Below are 20,410 nucleotides of genomic sequence, written 5' to 3'. Positions count from 1 at the left end.
TTTAAGCAGCAGGCTGCAACTTTATTTAACACTGGGAGGGGCATTATGTGTCCTGTCTCCTATTCTCTCTCACCAGGGATTTAACCGGGTCCAATGCAATATTCAGGACTCCCACCATACAATCAATAACTCAGGGTACATCTGCCTGAGCCTACACCCCCATCCACACTGCCTGGTAGCTATTTCCTGCCTAATCCATTTGTTAAAGCTATGGAGCCTGTTGTTAGCTCCTGCATCTGACAAATGGACTTTGCTGTCCCTAAAAAAAGCTCAGGCCTAATATATTATGTGATCATGGAACCACCGAGGTTTGACTTTCTTCTGTTTAAATTATTGGGGGGGAGGGAGGGAGGAAACAGAAATATGGATCATGCTGATTAATACTAGGACTAAAATCAAACCCATGAGGCATGATATTTAATATCATGCTAGTAAACTCTTTGTTTACTCTCAATAGACTGATTTTGCTGGCAAGCATGCTGATCTAGGATCAGAGGACATCTAGAGTCCTCCATGTTATGCTGGTGGCTCTAATTCCACCCTTCACGTATTTCCATAATTACAACCCCACCTCCTTTGCTAGCGATGTTGCTGATAATGCTGATTAAAAATATCCACTATTGGAAAGCGCAAAGGGCTTGTCTCTACAAACACTTAGTTTGTGGTAAACTGGCGTGTACAGCTACTCCCACAGTAGTCTGTTGTGCACTGAATACCTGGGTAGATCCTGCTGCCATGCATTACAAGTTCTGTAGTGCATTTTGATCTACCCCTTCTTTGAAACAGGAATAGTTCAAAGCGCCTAGGGAACTTTTAATGATGGTAACAGAGTCCACACAGATAATTAGTGTAGGATAGCATTACATCTCAGCTTGCTACAAACTAATGTTCATACAGACAAGCCCTAATACTATGATGAATCAGGCATCTATTCCATCAGAAAGCAGACAAGCCACCTTTGCAGAACACCTGATTTCCACTGCCCTAGAAAGCATAGCTCCAGACGTCACTCTCTGATTAGTTGTAACACTTGGCACAGCATTTTAACTTCATATTTCTAGCCTTTGCTAATTAGGAATGCAGCTTTGAGAGGCATTCAGACCACAGCAGACTTACAGTTGAAAAATCTGATTTAAATCCTGTATTACATATTTTATAAATCACAGAACCAGACTGCCTTTTTCATCATAAAACTGTAGACACTCACTTGATCAGTTACATAACTGACTAAACAGTTCTAATCTTTTCACTTTGAATAGCACATGCTTTATAAAACAGAAAAAGCTGTTTTGTAGTGATTGCACAGACAGGGTATTTGATTCATTAAGAAAAAATGTAAAATCACCTCAGATTCACTGAAGGAACAGAGCAATTTATAAACTAACCCTGGATTATAGGGGTTAGCATTGTACAACAATATTAAACTGCCTAGTTTAGTGTTCTAAAGCAGACTGAGTTTGCATTATAAGCCATACAGACCTTTCACTCAGCTGCATTTTGCAGTCTTAGGAGCCTACTTTTTATAGCACATATTAATAATACATTGAAACCATTTGTGCAGTGCTAAAGCACTGCAAATTTGTGTTTGCTTCTTTCTATATAGTATGCTGGTGAAGCACTCGATCAGTGAACATGGATTGAACCCCAAGGCCAGGAATTCATCAAATTTATGATTTGACGAAGGTTATTATATTCAATTAATGGCTTTGCATATTGGCAGCCAATCATAAACATTAACTTAGTTAAGACTGATATTGAATTGTGTGTGTTTTCCTGCTTTGTTTCTTCTCCATGTTTCCTCCACCAGGCACATCTAACTGCATGTTTCCTTCCCAGTTCCCTCTTCCATCTCCATTGTTAAGGCTGACCACACTTAGAATGGGCAGCATCCAATATAATGAATACGCTACATGGGGCAGAAATTATTTTCTGACAGAAACATGTCTTCAAAAGCTGAATGGGAATTTTAAAACCGGTCCATACATATACCAGACACTCATGATCATCATTGGTAGGCTCAGTTTCCAGTTGTGTGTTCTGGACTCGGAGTGTATATATCACAATTGCCAAACTCTCAGAACACAAATTTCAGAAGTGACAAATGATGATAGGAGTCACACAGTAACAATAACTGCCAATTATTTTGAAATGTTTTTGATTCAACTTTTTCTTCAATGACACAAAAAACAGCATTTATGTGCGTGTGTGGGAAGGGAGATGAAAAGAATCACTTCAATACAAGCTCTCAGTTGAAGCCTGAATAACACAATCTATGTATGTGTCACCCTTTCAAATCACATAGTCCATGTTTATATAAACTTCAGATAGAAAGATCACTTTGATATACTGCACGAGAGACTTAAAAGATTTATATCTTATCCATCATAGTAGTCTATTGGCTAAAAGCTATAATCAAATGTACTGTTTTCATTACAGGGATAAGAGACAGCTTTCTCAACCAAAGAAGGCTGTAAAATAATCTATCAAAAAGTACAACCTTTTAGAGAGACTACTAATTATGATAAAACTAAATTTCACCACAAAGGTTGAAACAAACATACTCCTAAGTGTCATGTTTATGTATATGTAGAACAGGTTACTCATAAGATACAGTAAGCCATGTTTAGTAGAGATGCTGTGTTTCTTTCTTCTTCCTGAATGTTTTAGAATTTATCCATACAATTTTAATATATAAATACAAAAAAGAGATAGTTACATATCCCTTCAAACAACAAAATATATTAATATATTTTCTGAAACAAGACAGAGCAGCCATATACACAAACACCATTTACTTCTTCATTATCATTACGGATATGATTTAGTCACGGAGGTCACGGATTCCCTGACTTTAACTAACCTCCATGACTACTTCTTCAGCCCCCATTACTGCAATGAAGACATCAGCCCTTGTGGCTACATCGGAGGCTGTCAGCCCCCCACAGCTGAGGCTGGAAGTTTCAGCCACTACAGATGCGGCAGAGGCTGGAGCCCCCCTAACTGGGTGGCAGAGCTTGGACTTCAGTTCCTCCCCCCCCAGTTCTTAGTAAAATCACGGACAGGTCGCAGGCTTTTGTGAATTTTTGTTTATTGCCCCCGGCCTGTCCATGACTTTTACTAAAAATAACGGTGACAAAATCTTAACCTTAATTATCAGTGAAACCTCCTTAGAAGTCTGAATAAAACTACTTTTCATAACAAATTAGTCTTTTTCAATGCAGCAAACTGATTGCTGCCTCCTAATATTTCTAAGAGACACCAGCCACCATGACTGCATTTTGTTTACCTTGTTTGTGCACTATTATCAGTGCTATCAACTGTAAAATACATACTTTTACAGGCTAAATTCTGTTCTCAGCTGCACACTTAAATTGATTTCAACATCAGCCCCATGTCACGATTGCTTATTCAGGGGTAGAATTTGGCTTGAAAGACAGTGGGTGGGATTTTCAAAAGTGCTTAAGTAACTCATCAGCACCAGTCCTACTGAAGTCAGTCACTCAGACACTTTGGAAAATTCCATCCAGCATATTGACCAGGCCCGCCCAGAGGATTCAGGGGGTCTGGGGCAAAGCGGGGGAGCTGCGGCGCTTGTACTCACCTGGTGGCGGTCTGGGTCTTTGGTGGCATTTTGGCGGGGGGGGGGGGGGGCCTTCAGTCGTTCCATGTCTTCGGTAGCACTGAAGTACCTGCCGCCGAAGACCCAGACCGCTGCTAGGCCAGGGTTCGCAGGGCCCCTGCGGGGCTCGGGACAAATTGCCCCTCTTGCCTTCCCCCCCCCAGCGGCCCTGGTATTGACTACTTGTTACAGGATAGCAGGAGGAACTAACTTTATGGTATGTAATACCAAAATAGTGGTTTACTTTTTATTTTTTTTAATTTCTCAGATATTTTGCTACAAATAAGTTGCTCTTACTTTTGGGATCTCATTTTATTTCTCCCTTAAACCCCAAGCAGTGGAAAAATAGCAATTTTCAGAGTCAGAAGTTTTATGGGAACACAAAAACATTGAAGTTTTGTCAAATTAGTGGATCAAATTTGTTTTGGGGAAGCACTACGTGACACACTAGCCTTCTCTTACTGTTCTAAAGTTCTAGTAACTCTGGAGACTCAAAGCTATGCCATCTAACCATTCACTCTCCCCATATTTAACTATTGTAACCAGGAACATTCTATGTCTATTCCCTTTCTAAAGAAAACATGTTGAACAAACAGCATAGTCAACTATTTAAACATACTACTTGATAGAACATCCACTTACTTTCTATCCCACACATGATCACCCCTGTGGAAAATAACCAGGTTATTTTTAGGGTCCAGGGCCAACCCAGAAACCTGGCCTAGTTTGAGGTTTACTCCAGGCCAGTCCACAGCCTCTTCTATGTGGAAATCTAAAAAAGAAATTCATGCAGCATATTTATGTGAAAATATGAAACTGGTAGAAAATCCACTGATTTATGATAGAAGGACATGCACATTTCCTCACATGCAATATTTCTATTAAATGTATTGCCATTTAATTCCAAGCAGTAACTTTCTTATGATAAATATATATCATGCACAAGCAGTAGCATCCTGAGCTATGAAAAATGACAGAAAAATTGAGAACCCGCCTTTGATTTTATTCTCTTCTTCATCTTAATAGCATATTATATATATATACAGAATATTGTTTTATTATCAATTGTATATGTTCCTAGTACACTGAAAGAATGAATAAAATATATAAAAAATTGCTATCTCGAATAATCAGCATATATAGTTTAGAGATAATTCTATTAACAACACATTAGTTTGGCATTTTTCGAAAATACTTTTAATGTTTTCCAGTTTAATTTTAATTAGAATGGTATCAAAAGTGGGCGACTGAGAGCAAGCAGGGCAAGCCTATATGTTTTTCAAAACAAAAATGTTCTATAAAAAACACAGGGAGGGAAGAAGAAAGCAGCACAAAAGAAAAACAATGACGTGGCCCAAACAAACTAGCAGTACCTTTCAGGATTTACTTATGTGCTTTTGGGAGTCAATCACCTCCTTTACTATGTATAGTCTGCATAGCCTGAGATCACATATTACGTAGTCCCAAGTAATTTATTGACAAAAAGAGCTAGATATTATTATGAAGTATCTGAAAAGACCTAAAAAAAGGTGGGGTGGGATAGGGAAGAAGGGAATATCTGTCCTCATTTATCTCATGACCCACTTTACTTCTGAGGACATAAATATCTGGAAATTTTTATATAACCCAGATCTGATTTTGACACTATATAGCAAAAGCATAGTAATATAACAAGAGAGCCATTCTACTAATTTGAGTCAGTCTCCTTGTTTGTACCAAAAGAGAAAAAGAAATATGAAACTAGGAAAATTAAAAAAATACTGGCTTTGGCCAATTTTGTTTGTGGTTTAATTTTTTATTTTTTGTTTTTGTTTTTTGTTTTTATCTCAAATTTTCTGCAGTAACAAAATGATTTCAGTACTGAAGACTTTTTTTGAGAGGGCTGTTCCACCTTGTTCTTCAAGCAATGAAATTAAGTGAATCTAAAATAATTTAGACTCGCCTCTGAAATCCTTATGTCCCAAGATCTAGCATTAAACCATCATTTGGGTCTTATATTGTCCATGCCATCTTTTTCAGAAGTCATGCAATAGATATTGTTTCACAGATGTGATTGTCTCGTTTTACAAGTGACTTTCTATTTTTATGAGAGGGAAAAAGTAAGACTTGAATTTTAAAAACATATTCCTCTAGAGAAGCAGATGTCATACAGAAATACAATTTATTTTCCTATTGCACGATATCTGTGTGTCTGTAGACAAATAAACAATACTGAACACCAAACAATATTTGCAATATGAAAGTAAATTGTATTTCTGTATGACATCTGCTTCTCTAGAGGAGTATGTTTTTAAAATTCAAGTCTTTCTATTTTTATGAAAGGAAAAAGTAAGTCACTTGTAAAACGAAACAATCAGATCTGTGAAACAATATCTATTGCATGGCTTCTGAAAAAGAAGAACCATTAGAACATACAAGAACAGATCCACAGGGCAATGGTTTGCCATAGTTTACATTTAATTTTATTTGCAGTAGCGCAGATATTAAATCAAAATATGTTATTGTAAATACCCACTTTTAAATATAAGCTCTAAAGTCATTTGATCAGTTCCTTCTTGCGTAATTTTGAAGGGAAAGATCACCCCATTACAAAATATTACAGCTGGATTTTTTCCTCTATGGCAATACAGGAAAATGGTAAAAAGTTTAATGAGGCAGCATTATATTAAAAAGAATACCTTAACGGCAAACATCCACAAAGCAACACTTCATGATGTGCTGGAAAAGTTTCTCTACGCATGGACAAACAGAGAATTGCCACTCATTTTTTCATGTAGGAGTTTTTCTTGATTAAAAATATTTTCTATAGGGAGAAGGGGAGGGCAAAGGGAGATGACAGGGGAGGCTCCTCTTTCCCCAAAGGGCTTGAGTTAATTTTCCTCTCTTATTTTCTGCATGGTATAGTTTCCCCTCGGGCAGCTGAAACCAGAACCCTGTTCTGCAGATTAGGCCACTGAGAACAGCAGAATGAGGAAGGAAAATAAAAAATGAAACATAAAACTCTTCCCCCCCCTTTTTTTTTCTTTTGCAGGGTAGAGTGAGGTGTCCCCTTAGCTCTTCTTTTCCTTCTCACACTTTTTTCCACTGGTAGTGTCATTAAATTGAGCCTGAGGGAGCTCAAGGTGAAGAAGGCCCCACCCATACCTGTCTCCTGCACTCTCAGCAAAAATCTATTTCTCAGTCATAGTCACATCTTGATTCCATTTCTTTTCCCCCAAAACTTGTTCTTTTGGTGCACTTTCACGTAATCAAAATCAAAAGAAGTTTAGCATAGCAGAGGAAAATGAAAATAGTATGGAAATAAGTAACTACACATAAGATTACTGAACTAGATTATAACAGTTTGGCCAGCCTGTGTGGACAGAGCCAAATCATGTTATAACTGGGTTTAAGTTGATGTGTTCACCTCTATGTCTCTCTCTGCATAAGCACAAGTGATAAGCCACTGTTGAAAGGTCTGAGTAGATGGGATGAGAGACTTTTACAACTTGAGTGTGGAGAAACAAGAAAGAACAAATATGTTATATAGGGATTAAAATTACATAGATCTCTCATTCAGCACAGTTTTTGACATGGAACTAAGATAATAACTTTGATCATATTTGCAAGAATCAACAATTTAAGAGTCAAGGACAAATATCTTGGAGCCTGGTTTTGTCTTCCACCTTCCATTTGCTAGGCGACACTTTAATTCATCTCAGAGGAGGATCCAAGTCAGAGTGATCGAGGTATTCTTCACTTGCAGATAGCAATTCATTGTATCCAAGACCAATGTTGGAAACAATACAACTTCTCTGGCTTGCACAGAACATGGTAGCCAGCTTCTCAGTGGTGTAAAGCCATTGTGAGCACATCACCCTGTACTCTGCAGACTCCATTAGCTCAGCTCCAAATCTACTTGTTTTACCAGTTCAGGGTCCTAGGTATAATCTTCAAAGCCATGGATGGTTCAGGACCCAGCTATATCAACCACCATATCTCTATCCATGACACAACAAGATAGATGCAGTTTTAGATAATGCAGAGAGATTCATAGATTCCAAGGCTGAAAATGATCATACTGGTCACCTAGTCTGACCTCCCATATAACACAGGACATAAAATTTTCCCAAAATAATGATAGCTCATCTTTTAGAAAAAATAATTAATTGCATTTAAAAATGGTCAGTGATGTAGAATCCACAACAACCCCTTGGTAAATTGTTCCAATGGTTAACTACTATCACTCTAAGAAGTTTAAGCCTTATTTCCTGTCTGAATTTGTCTAGCTTCAACTTCCAACCACTGAAACATGTTATACCTTCTCTGCTAGACTGAAGAGTCCATTATTATATATTTGTGCCCCCTGTAGATATCTATGGACTGTAATTATGTCACTTCTTAACCTTCTCTTTGTTAAGTTAAATAAATTGAGCTCTGATTTAGAGAGTGGATGGGCTCACCACCACTACAGTTCCTTCTCAACCATGAAAGTCCAGTGAAAGACTCTGAGGCAGTGGGAAAGGACAGTGCACCCACAGGGATACATCTAGAATTCCAGTTAATGTACAAGGTAAGCGACTTCTCCTTTTTTGCGTAGAGTTCCTATGGGTGCTCCACATCAGGAGATTCCCAAGTAGTATCTCAAATACAGAGGAGGGGGGCACTGAGCAGGTGGATTCAGTACGGATCATTGAACAGCACCACTGAAAGCTGCATCAGATCTGGAAGCAGGCAAGAGAGTGCAGTATTGGGAAAATGTGTGCATCAAAGACCAGATGTCTGAGATAGGCCTGTTTTTCTGCAGAGTAACAGAGGTAGATTGAGCCCCAGTGGATGAACAGTCACTCTGGAGGGAAGAGAGTGAACGCCTGAGGCTTCTTAACGGATTAAGGTGTATTCTGCAACCCATTTGTACTGCCTTTTGCTGGAAATCAGATGTCCTTTCTTTCGTTCTGCAACTGAGATGAAAAGCCTACATCAAGTCCTACCTGTTGAGGTAAAAGGTGAGAGCTCTTCTTAGGCTCCTTTCTCCTCTCTATGAGTGGGGCTTAGGATAAAACATGGATGGGTGAATTCTGAAATAACTGTAGGTAAGAACCAAGGTTGTGGATGTAGCATCATCTTACTGCAGCAGAACACTGTATACAGTGGTCAGTCAAAGCTCCAAGCTCCCCTACCCTCCTGGCTGAAGTGATGGCTATGAAGGAGGAGGTCTTAAGGGATAAGATAAGGAGAGGACAGTTCTTAAAAGGTGGATTTCCTCAGCGCATTGAGGACTAAGTTGAAGTCTCATGGTGGAGTTGGCTTCTTGATAAAATGGGAAGAGGTTGAACAGGCCTTTGATAAATCTCTTAGTGGTTGGGTAGATGAAGACTGAAAACCCTTTGATGGGGTAAAAGCTGTGATAGCAGCTAGGTGAACCTTAATGTGATAAGCCTGTGGTTTTTAAATTCAGCAGGTAAATTGAGAATGTGTATCAGATAAGACTCTAGAGGAGATGTAGATGGGTGGCTGCACCAAATATGGAAGTATTTCCACTTCTGCAGGTAAGTTTTTTCTTGTTGTGGGTTTTCTACTTTTAAGCACCGCTGGGGACAGACCTGTTCTATATCAGAAAGCCATTCAGTAGCCATGCCTTGAAGTGAAATGTCAGGAGATTGGGTTGAGTGATGGATCACAACTCCTGGTGAGGATATTTGCTCAGGGGAAGGTGGAGAGATAGTTGCAGAGACACGCAAACCACCTCTGGGAACTACACTTGGCTACTATTTTTTTTTTGTTTTTCTTGAGGACTGAAGGTTTCATGAAAGCCTTTATATAGCAGTACACAAGGCCAAAGAATGACTGGGGCATCTCCTATTGAGTTGTGGCCGCATCCTCTGCTCGAGCAGAAACGTATTGGATGGAGTTGCAAAGAGATCTATGGATCTATGGATGATCCCAGGTAAGACATACCTCTTAGAATACCTTGTTGTACAGCTCCCACTTGTGGCTGATGTGGAAATGCCTGCTGAAGTAGTCTTCCACTGTGTTCTGTAGTCCTGGCAGACAAACCATTGATATCTGTATGCTGTGCGATATGCACCAACTCCATAGTTTTATGGATTTGGCACATAAGGACTTGGATCTTGCTCCTCCTTGTCGATTCATAATACTTTGCTGCTTGGTTGTCTAGTATCATTCTGACTGAGTGATCCCTGATGTAGGGTAGCAAGTGCTGGCAAGCATAACAAACTGCTTCAAGCTCTAACATGTTGATATGGAGGATTGACTCCTGAGAAGTCCATTTGCTCTGAACTGTGAAGTTTCGGACATGTGCACCCCATCAGATCAGGGAGGCATCTGTAGTGATGATCCTTGTCAGAGGAGGCTTCATGAACAAAACTTCCATGCAAACATTTTGTGGAGCCTCCACCAATTTAAAGAATCAAGAACCCTCCAACGTACAGACACCTGCTTGGATAGATTGTGCTTGTTGAGGGTACAGATAGTTCTCAGCCAGGCTTGAGGACACCGAGACTGTAATCTTCCTAAGGGTGTCAGAAATGTACAGGTTGCCATATGGCCCGAGAGTTGTAGACAAGTGCTTGCTGTGGTTTGTGGGTTCTGTTGCATTGTTGAAATGAGGCTGGACATTGTGGCAAATCTGTCCTTGGGCAAGTATACTCTGGTGGTGATGGGGTCCAGAGTGGCCACAATGAAGTCTATTAGTTGAGGGGTGTGAAAGGAGACTTTTCAGCATTGACCAGGAGGCCCAGAGAGTGAAACAGAAATAGGTCCATGCTGGTTGCTGCCCATACCTTGAGAAGTGAGTGACCTTTCAGGAGCCAATCATTCAGCTAGGGAAAGACAATTTATATCTGGTGAAAATGGGCCATGGCGGCTGAGAGCACTCTGGTACAGACCCTTGGGGCAATGCAGCAGCTGAAGGGTAGGATGTGATATGGGTAGTGGTATCTGCCTACCACAAAACAAAGGAAACTTCCGTGAGAAGGTTGCATAGTGATATGATAAGCATTGGGACAGTTGAGGGAGACAAACCAATCTCCTGGGTCCAGAGAAGCACCTCCTGCCTCAAGAGACTCTTGCGAGAAGGATGCCTGAAGAGGGAAAGAGTGGGGCCACAGAAAGAAGCTGAATTGGATGGAGTAACCTGTGGAATTATCTCCAGGATCCACCTGTCTCAGGTGGAGAGCTCCCAGGAAGGTAGAATATGGGAGAGATGATCCCCATAAGGGTGGATGTGGGATAGGTGCAGCATAGAAACTGGAGCTGGAGAGAGTTTGGGACCCTCAACCAATGGGACAAAATGGTTGTTTTGAGGCAGTCACTGACTCAGTGGTCACGATAGAGGATGGATGGCCCTTTCTTAGTGAACCTGGGTTTCTTCCTAGCCAGTTCAGCCACCTTATGGGCTGACAGTGGACTGGGCGAGACTGCTGAGTCATCTGCAATCTACTGTATTTTCTCTGTTGCAAAGTGTATAGATGCCCAGAGATCATAGTGTAACCCAAGAGTCTGAGAGAATGAAGGGATCCATCTGTGGCATCACTAAACAATCTGGGCCCTTTGAAGGGAAGGTTCTGAATGGTATTTTGTACCTCTCAAGGGAGGCCAGAGGACTGCAGCCAAAAAGCTTGGGGCGTGACTATTACTGTAGCCATGGAACATGCAGCAGTATCAGCAGCATCGAGTGAAGCCTGGAGAAACACCTTGGCAATTGTCTAGCCTTCTGTTCTGAGGGTTTGAAATTGTTCCCTCTAATACTGAGGGAGGTGTTCAATAAAAGTTAAAAATTTTGAATAGTTTGTAAAATCGTATTTTGCTATCAGGGCTTGTTAATTGGCTACTCTGAATTGCAAAGAGACCGAGGAATAGTTTTTGAGGCCCAGAAGGTTCAGTTGTTTTAGCCCGTTGCTTGTTTGTTTCGTTGATGGCCTCGACAACCAGGACGTTGGGTGTAGGGTGGGAGAAAATAATACTCCAAGCCCTTGGGTGGAATGTAATATTGTTTTGTCAGCCTGTTTACAGGCAGGTGGTATAGCAGCTGGAGTTTGCCACACCATATGTGCTGGGGCCAGGAGAGCATCATTGATGGGTAAGGTGATTTTACCTTGAGGAGATGTATGAAGGATGTACAACAGGGAATGTTGGGTTTCCTGTATACCCTCCAACGGAATATATAGGGCCACTAGTATTCATTTCATAAAGTTTTGAAAGGCCATGACATCATCAACATAAGATGGTGGGGGAGGCATGCCAGTCTCATGTGGTGAGGAGGATCATCTGTGGGAAGGTGGTGTTTCTTCTCTCTCATCTGGGTCTTGCTCCGCTGTAAGATCCTCCTGGGGAGCAGAACCCAAGTGTGGCGGCTGTTGCTCCTGATATGTCCTCTTATGAGATGGGACCTTGTAAAACTGGTTGTCATAAGGGGCTGCAATAAACCCACTGTGGTGGGGCATGAAGAATGAGGGCAGGGCCCCAAAGTTGTTCTTGCCAAGGTTGCTGGGTGAATCTCCTGCTGGGAGTTTCCTCCACAGGGAAGCTATAATGTGGAGGAATCTTGTATAGACCTCAGAATTGGATGAGAGGTCATCCTATATCTATCAAAGGTTCAAGTGGTGCTGGTACCAGTGGTCAAGTCAGTACAGGGGCCCAAAGAAGGTCCTGTCATTGTACTGGTAATGGAGGTCAATGGTTGGTTGGCTAGTGAGACTTTACCAGAGGATGTTGTGTCAGTACCAGCTGGAAATACCTCTCTGTACCTTACAGAACTTTGCATTGGACTGGTGATCATGTTGGTACCAGAGGATGAGTACCACTGAAGATGGTAGTATTGGAGGGTAAGTAACTCTGGGAGGCTATGGAGAGTCTCTTGGTACCCCTCAGTAATGGTGATTCAGGCTCTGGATAATGGTGACGCTGGTAATGGTAATGGTGACTTTGGATAGGGACCGCATCGGAGTCAGTAAGTCAGGGCTACCAAAGTGCAATTGGTGTGCCCTTCAGGCTTGGCTACAGAAGACAGCATCAGTGACTACTTCAGCTGGGCTTTGGAGTCCTTGAGTTTCAAAGACCACTCTAGGTTGTTGGTTCTTCTTGGTGCATGGTGTGGTGGTCTTAGCCGGTGCCATGGTCCAAAGGTAATGGGAGCCCATATCGGGACATGAAGTCTCCTGAGACCCACTGAGGGGGTGACTTTCCCCTTCTCTTGTCCCAGGAGAATGGGGTCTTTTCTTCTTTGAAGGTCTGGGTGGTTCTGTTTGTTTACTGTTGTGGCGGAGATGGTTGCTGAGACTCTCTGAGCAACCAGATCCAAGCAACAAGGAGTGTGAATCAGACCCCCAGGCCTCAGAGAGCACTCCATCAACAAGAATTTTAGTCTGTCCTCCCTTAATTTCTTAGGTCTGCTTTTAAAACCTGGAGAGGACATGAGTCTCTCGGAGGCAGCTTGAATGTTTGTTGCTGCAGGGGAAGACCTATGGCAGGTCTGGCAGGGTTTGAAGCCTGGGGTTTTGGGCATAACTGGTGCTTGAGGCTGTGGCTCAAGGCCTGAGGAAAAAAAACAAAGGCCCAGTAAATGAGGAAGGGAAGGGAAGACCTCTCCCCTCCTCCCCCCCCCAGCACAAATTGTGCTAAATAACAAAAAATAAAGAAACTACAAAAGAAAATAAAAAAATAGATTGAGATAACTAGCTATACAGCATGCTACCTAACGTACACTGTGACACTCTGTCTCAAGCTGCAGGTGGCTGAGACGGAAACTGGAGTGGCAGTGTGTCTGCCCCCTCCCTTCATTCACTTGTAGCAGAGCACAAGGGTGTCTAGGGCGCAGGCACGGACCTGCAGACACTGCCGACAAAAATCTCTGAGAAAACACACAGGGGTATGCAGACGTCCTGATATGGAGCACTCATAGCGATATTAGTTGAAGAAAAATGTAATGATGTGTGTGTCTCACACACACACACACACACACACACACACACACACACAGATTATTTACCAATACAGGTAAGAAAAATATTGAGATATAGATATAAAAAAGGCAGAAGTAAAATATTACTGAAATTAAAACTTAAAAACTTGAAGTTAAACTAATACTAAATATCAATACTATTAAACAAATACAACTAAGAGAAAGTGGATATAGTGCTAAGAAACCTTAAGTGTTTCAAGTTTATCTGAGTTACGTACTTGACAACAGGAACTGGCAACTAAGCATGTAAAGTTTAGTGTGATTTTTGTTTTATTTTTGCAGTATCTTCATTTGCAGCCACAGCATAGGATGGTACCATTATTATTTTTTTTAAACTACATAAATAAAAGAATTAAAATAATTTTGCATCCAATGTATCTAGTTGCTTCTTTCCAAATTGAAATCTGTTACTGAGAATCCACACAATATTTCATGTTAGTGTGCATAAATACTTTCCCTTCCAGAGAGTAAATGTGGGATTAAAGATTTTTCACTTTATTATAACCACTCTTTTGCCAAAAGATGGCGCTGATAACTTCCTTGTAGTCCAGAATTTCTGTGAATAAACAGTGTTGTATAGATTTAAAAGGGAAAATAAACTTTGATTTTAAAATATTTAAAGAAAACATTTCAATTTTGCTTCTCTTGTTTCAAAAACTTGCAGGCAGGTCAACTGTACAAAGTAACCTCCCCGCCCACCCTCCCAAAAAAGCAAACAGCCAAACAAAACCCCAAAATGAACTAACCAACCAAACCCTATACTTGCAACCAAAAATATTAATGCCACAGCAATACTGAAAACAAGTTGCTACTTCTTTCTGTAATCAGGACTCACACTAAATGGTGCAGCAAGTCAGCATTTTATTCAGTTCACTGACATTCACCCACTCAATCAATTAAAATGGAAGGGAACTTACTCTAACATTTCTCTTTTCAAAATCATATTTCTTAACCTTCTGGACCTAGAGAATTTATTTTGCAGGAAAATACGTGCTTCTTGGTCACATGGCCTGATTTTTCATACACTAGTACCAGTTGAACTTCACAGTCTTTAATGGTGCTCTTCCTGATTTACACTTGTATATGGGAGAAGAAAATCAGGGCCGTATTAGTGAACATTCCTCAACCTTTCCTCCCTGCCTCTCTTGCCAATAACTGTGGCTGTATTTCATTTAAAAGCAAGTAGCAACACTTAATACTAGAAGTCCATATCTCTGGTCTTCTATTAAATATTAAATCCTGTCTTTAGCGATTATTACACTATATTTGAACTGCATGTGAGCAGAAGGCATTCCATGCTCATATTTTAAATTGCAAATAAAAATCAAATGGATGATGAATAATTTATGTTTGTAAGGAAAATGTATTTGGAAACAGCAAGCTGGCTGTTTGCAACATAAAGGCAGTCTGTGCTGCTACATCTCTCACACACAAATGGCTGCCATGCATACATAACAGATACTCTTCACATGCTGTATTATCTGCCTTTCCACATTAGCGAGACTAAACACAATCAATATCACAGAGACCACAACACAAGTAAAACAAATATGCTTTTATTGTTTTTGCTGTCATAGAAACCTGAAGGGAATGAGTTTTAATCTGCTAATTAGAGTAGCCAATCCTGATTTGAAATAAAGAAATAAATATTGACTTTCTGGACCATTCCTCAATAACAACAACTACTTTTCTACATTTAAAGAAAAATAGTTAGTGGAACTACAAGAAATAAAGCTTGTACAATCTTGATGTTTGACAAGTCAAGTCAGCTGAAAAAAGTCAACAAGCTTGCCCATTAGTCATTTCAATGAAGCCAGTTGCATAAAGGGAAAAATAAAACACTTTAATTCACTACTATATCCATAGTTGTTTACTTCAATTTAGCAGAATGCCAAATTAACCACAATTTGTTCAACCCTCAGTGTTTCAATTTAACAGCCCCAAAAGTGAACTATTTGGATCTGATTATTCTAACTCAATTTTTCCAGTACACTATAGCCACTCTTGATAATGGGAGGGAAAAGTTTATGATTTATGTAACCATGAGAGATGTAAAAAGACAAATTTCATAATTAGATCTTTTTGTGAAATTATTTCAAGCATCAACTGATATTCCCTTCAGATTTTGCTAATGTGAATCACAGCTCTTACTTTGCAGTACATTACTTAAAATGAATCCCTAACCCACCTCCAGTATGTTCTTTTTCCCAGCTTCCCTCATCATGTTGTAAAGAGAAATGCCTGTTCTCTGGTGGCCTCAAGGTGGATTCTAGTCTGTGAAATTTGTGAATTCTGTTTCTGGCGAGACTAGTATTGGCCCTTTCATTGTGATTTGTAACCTCTCTGGCATCAAACCAGCCAAGATCCTTCTTTTGGACTACATTAGCAATCTCAGCTACAAGATCTGATTCTGCCTTTTCGGTAGGATTATACTTATGCACATGAACAACATCTTCCCTTTCTCCTAGCAGCTTGGAAATGAGTGAATAGAAATCACCTGTACAGAAAAGAGAAAAGATAAGAGGAGGGAGGGGGGGAGATTATAATAGATTATAAAGTTTTCTACAGTTTTAGCAAACTACAATAATATAAAAGTATTCATACAGTCATTGGTATGGCTAGTGCACGAAGGAACTGGTTTCAGTCTTTCATAGATTTGAAAGACTGTGGCATGAAGAGATATCAACCCTTTATTATCCTTAATTTACATAATAATGTCCAATTTTTCCTGACATTTCAGGATCAAAAAAGAGCACATCAGCTCTCTAAAGATGTTCTTGGGAACAAAGGAATGCGTCCATGATTTCAACAAGAATTTCAATAAAGGATATTTACAGAGCACTCTGCTGGATTTAGAAGCCAGAGTACTGCAGAGTTATAAAAGAAAGATCAGAATTCCATAGTCTTGTCAATTTTATCATTTCTGAAGTCAATAACGATAATAGGCATACATTTCAAAATATCTTTTTTTGAAAAGTATTATTGCTTAAGAAGCCCAGGCTGCAAAAAAGAAAACCTAATCTGCAATAATGTCAACGTAACGTGCTGCAGAAAGCAGACTCACTAGCTACATTTACAGACAGACAATTTTTAACTAGATATAGTAGCATTCTTCAGTCCATTACTGCAGATTGCAGAAGACTCCTTCCTAAAAATCACTCCCTAAGCAAACAGGAAGCAGTTGTACCTACAGTATTATAACAAATCAGCAGACTTTCCCATAACCTACCATGCCTTTATTAAGTTCTAGAATGTTGGCCCAAGAACACAGAAAAAGGAAAATTAACCTACATGTAAAATGTAGATTTTTTTTGCCAAAAATCAGTTTTAACCACACTGATTTATGTTTAATCTTGTAAAAAGACTTAAAATGGTGACAATGAGGGCTATCCTTAGGGATTCTGCTGCCCTAAGCCAAACTAGCTTTATATACTCCACCAGCTTGCAGTCACCCACACAATAACTGAACATTTTGTTGCTCTAAGCAAATGTCAGTTCTGTCTGTATGTTAGAGACACAGGGGAACAGATATTCAACTAACAAATTATGCTTTTAATTTGTGGTAAATATATAGCGATGAGTCCTTTCATTTAATTCTACGTATATCTAATGAAGAGATAACTTATGATTAAGGAATTCATTATTTAATTTTTAAATTACATTTATAGTGCCGTATACATTTTTAAAAAAGTTTTATATTAAGTAATAGGAAGTCAGAATGATAACTGTCTAAGCTTCAACTCATTCACTGATAATTCATGATCATTAACTTGGCATGGGGAAAATTAAGTCTTTCAAAAAAACCCTAAGAGATTCTGTCATGTTTATAAACAGTACTGGTTCAATGATTTCAACTAGGCTTCCAATCTCTGGTCTTCAAAGAGGAATATCCCAGGTGAAAACTTCTGTCAGATAATAATTGCTGAAGTAATAGGGCCAATTTCAGCAAAATGAACAAAGCAAATTAGACCTGAACAAAATTTGTTATGCCATCTATGCTAGTATGCCTCATAGAACCTACTCTAAATGGCAGCCTATTGCTAAATTCAACTAACTTGTCCAAATGCAGATTTACAAACCAACAACCCCATACATTTAAAAATACATTTAAATAATCAGCTTTGCATACAATATATATTTATTCTTCCACAGGGTCTATTTGGGTTTGTACCTGGGGCAGTTAGCATGGGCCAGCACTCCCATTACCTGTGCTACTGCAGCTACACTATTATTTTTTGTCCATCATATTGTACTCCGTGAAGGTAAGAAGGGCTCAAGTTACTGGAATCTTAGGCAAACAGAAAGGAGGGCTTTATTTCTGACTAAAAGGCAACCACCTGTCAGCACAGTCCTAATAATTCTGAATCACATTTGAGCAGTGTTCTTTTCATTTTAGTTTCTGCTCTTCAGCAGGGATTGCCTGGAGCAGCAGTTCTCCATCAGGGGTCTGAGGTCCCCTGGGGGGCTACAAGCAGATTTCAGGGGATCTGCCAAGCAAGGCTGGAATTAGACTCACTGGGGCCCAGGGCAGAAAGCCGAAGCCCCACTGCCCCAAGCCCGGCCACCCTGGCTTGAGCAGCTTAGCTTCATGGAGCCACGTGGCCTGGGGTCCCAGGCAATTGCCCTGTTTGCTACCTCCTATTGACGGCCCTGACACAGATGTACCGTGCAGTTTTTATAGCATGTTATGGGGGGGCCTCAGAAAGGAAAAGGTTGAGAATCCCTGGCCTGGAGCAAGCCTACTTGCACCTATTGAGGCTCTGGGGGAATGGGCAGACGCAGTGGAGACAGAACAGGAACTGTCTGGGTCTTATGAAACTTTGACACTCCCCCTTCCTGCCACTGACTAACAGGACTACTTATACCTCCAAAGCTACTAATAGGGTGAAGGCCTGCTGCATGAAATCAATATGAGGATCTGTGGATCTGAGTATGAAAGAGAAAGACTTAACAGCAGAGCAAACATCCAGTAATGACTGAAATAGAATCCTTGAGGCATGGCCATGTGGTTTAAGGAGATACTACAAGTAAGCAAGAATCACATTTAAGAGGGCTGGGAAAAGGTACATCAAAGAGTCCAAGGGGAAGAAGCATCTGTTTAAGAAAGAAAAATTAAAGAACCCTGGGAAAAAGGGGTTGGGTAGAAAAATCTGTGTCGGAGAGGTTACATGTTTTTTGAAGGAGGGAGAAGGACAGGAGTGATATTATACGGGGAGATCTTGGTGGATCAGTAAATTGTCTCGATCACTACCGGTAGTAGCTGGCATATCGATTATCATGCTTATCGCCAAAAACAGTCCGGTCAATAGGCCTTTAGTGGGCCTTAGCAGCAGCCTTAGCACAAGGAAGGAAGCTTATATTTGTCCTCTGGGATGTGTTTGTCAGGACCTTCAAGCATATGGACTTCACAAAAACACATCTATCTAATTAATGGTCTCGGGAAACTCCTTGCTTAACCTTTGAAATTGTTTACTTGACCAGGTTTTTTTTTATTGTTATGTTATTGTCATACTAACACAATAAATAAGGAGGGAGAAGTTTGGGCTAGTTGGATCACCTCATGGACACATCTGAGGGTCCCCAATGGCAGGCAGAAGAAATTCCATCGGATGTCTGTCGCTGTACCACTCGAAAATCGCTCCAGACTTTGGTAATTGAGGATGGCCATGTTTTTACTACCCTGTTGTATATGTGTGTAAGTGCTTGAGACTAAATACAGTGTAGCTTTAAGTAAGAGCACTCTTGTATTATACTGCTTGTGTCAACCATCTATCAGTTGAATAGTCATGTCCCCATTGATTTATTTCCTGCCACTGCCTTGCCAAGAGTAAAAGTTACCAAGAGCTTTATGTTCAGAAAACCCCAGGTAACAATATGGCTATGTATGAGAGAGATTTTAATGAATTTGCATTCCAGTCAGACTTAATCCATGTAATTGCCTGTGCTACTCAATTTGAGACTACATTTACTAAAATATATTTTTACAATCTTCAGATTCAGAGTTTCTTTTAAAAATCTAATTTTGCTATTTTTTAAAACAAAAAAGTTACCTTCATCCACTTAATTATTTTCCTCAATATAAAATGAGGTATCATTCTAATAAAAAATATTTTCCTTGACAACGTGGTTCACATTTGTGTCATGCTTTTACTGGAATATATCGTCACATATCTGTAGTTTTATGATTGGTAACTGCTGCTGGACAGTTTTTTGAATGTTACAGAATGTAAATAGGGAAAGTCCATAAACATCACATTACTTCACAAACAACATAAGCCTAATGGCAAATCCACTGAAGACTGACGGTATGTCTACACTGGCAAGTTTCAAATTATACCACTTTTATTAAAATGCTGGAATTAAACCGCTGTTGCGTGTCCACACTGTGCTCCTTGTGATGCCGGAACGCATCCACATTAGCAGCTCTTGCAACGGCAAAGACAGCAGTGCATTGTGGTAGCTATCCCACTGTGCAACTGGCCACAGGGTGCTTTGGGAAGGGTTTGCAATGCCTCATGGGGCAGGCACAGTGTCACATGATGCAGGTTTCCCAATCCCATTGTTCCATGGGCATCCTTCTACATTGCCAGCTGCTTTACAACTGAAGTGTGTGTGGAGGGGTGGGGGGGGGAGTGTGAGACAGGGAGTATGTGTGTGTAGGAAGGGGAGAGAGACACTGTGTTTTGGGGGACAGAGTGTGTGTCAGCAGGCTGTCTTGTATGTTCAGACAGCAGCAGGAAGCAACCAGTCCTGAGGCAGAGGGAAACCCCGACGTCAGCCCCCGCCTCCCTCTCTGGGCTCTCTGCACAGCAAACTCTCTCGCACAGCAC

At 40.3% G+C, this 20,410-nt stretch overlaps 1 protein-coding gene across 8 annotated transcripts in view; it reads right to left on the bottom strand.

Annotated features, from left to right (window-relative positions):
* Positions 1 to 20,410, bottom strand: part of PAM (peptidylglycine alpha-amidating monooxygenase) — a 224,126-nt gene that overhangs the window by 22,958 nt on the left and 180,758 nt on the right. For 5 of the 8 annotated variants that reach the window (XM_034774559.1, XM_034774560.1, XM_034774561.1 and 2 more), the window contains exons 15-16: positions 15,769 to 16,077; positions 4,262 to 4,391 (exon numbers count right to left, since the gene is read on the bottom strand). In XM_034774559.1, the coding sequence (XP_034630450.1) occupies positions 4,262 to 4,391; positions 15,769 to 16,077 (439 nt within the window). The remainder of the gene's footprint in view (positions 1 to 4,261; positions 4,392 to 15,768; positions 16,078 to 20,410) is intronic. The other 3 variants (XM_034774563.1, XM_034774564.1, XM_034774566.1) reach the window with 1 other exon arrangement.

Source organism: Trachemys scripta, chromosome 6 (assembly GCF_013100865.1).
Source record: "Trachemys scripta elegans isolate TJP31775 chromosome 6, CAS_Tse_1.0, whole genome shotgun sequence".
Lineage (NCBI taxonomy): Eukaryota > Metazoa > Chordata > Testudines > Emydidae > Trachemys > Trachemys scripta.
This window is presented reverse-complemented; position numbering and strand designations above follow the sequence as displayed.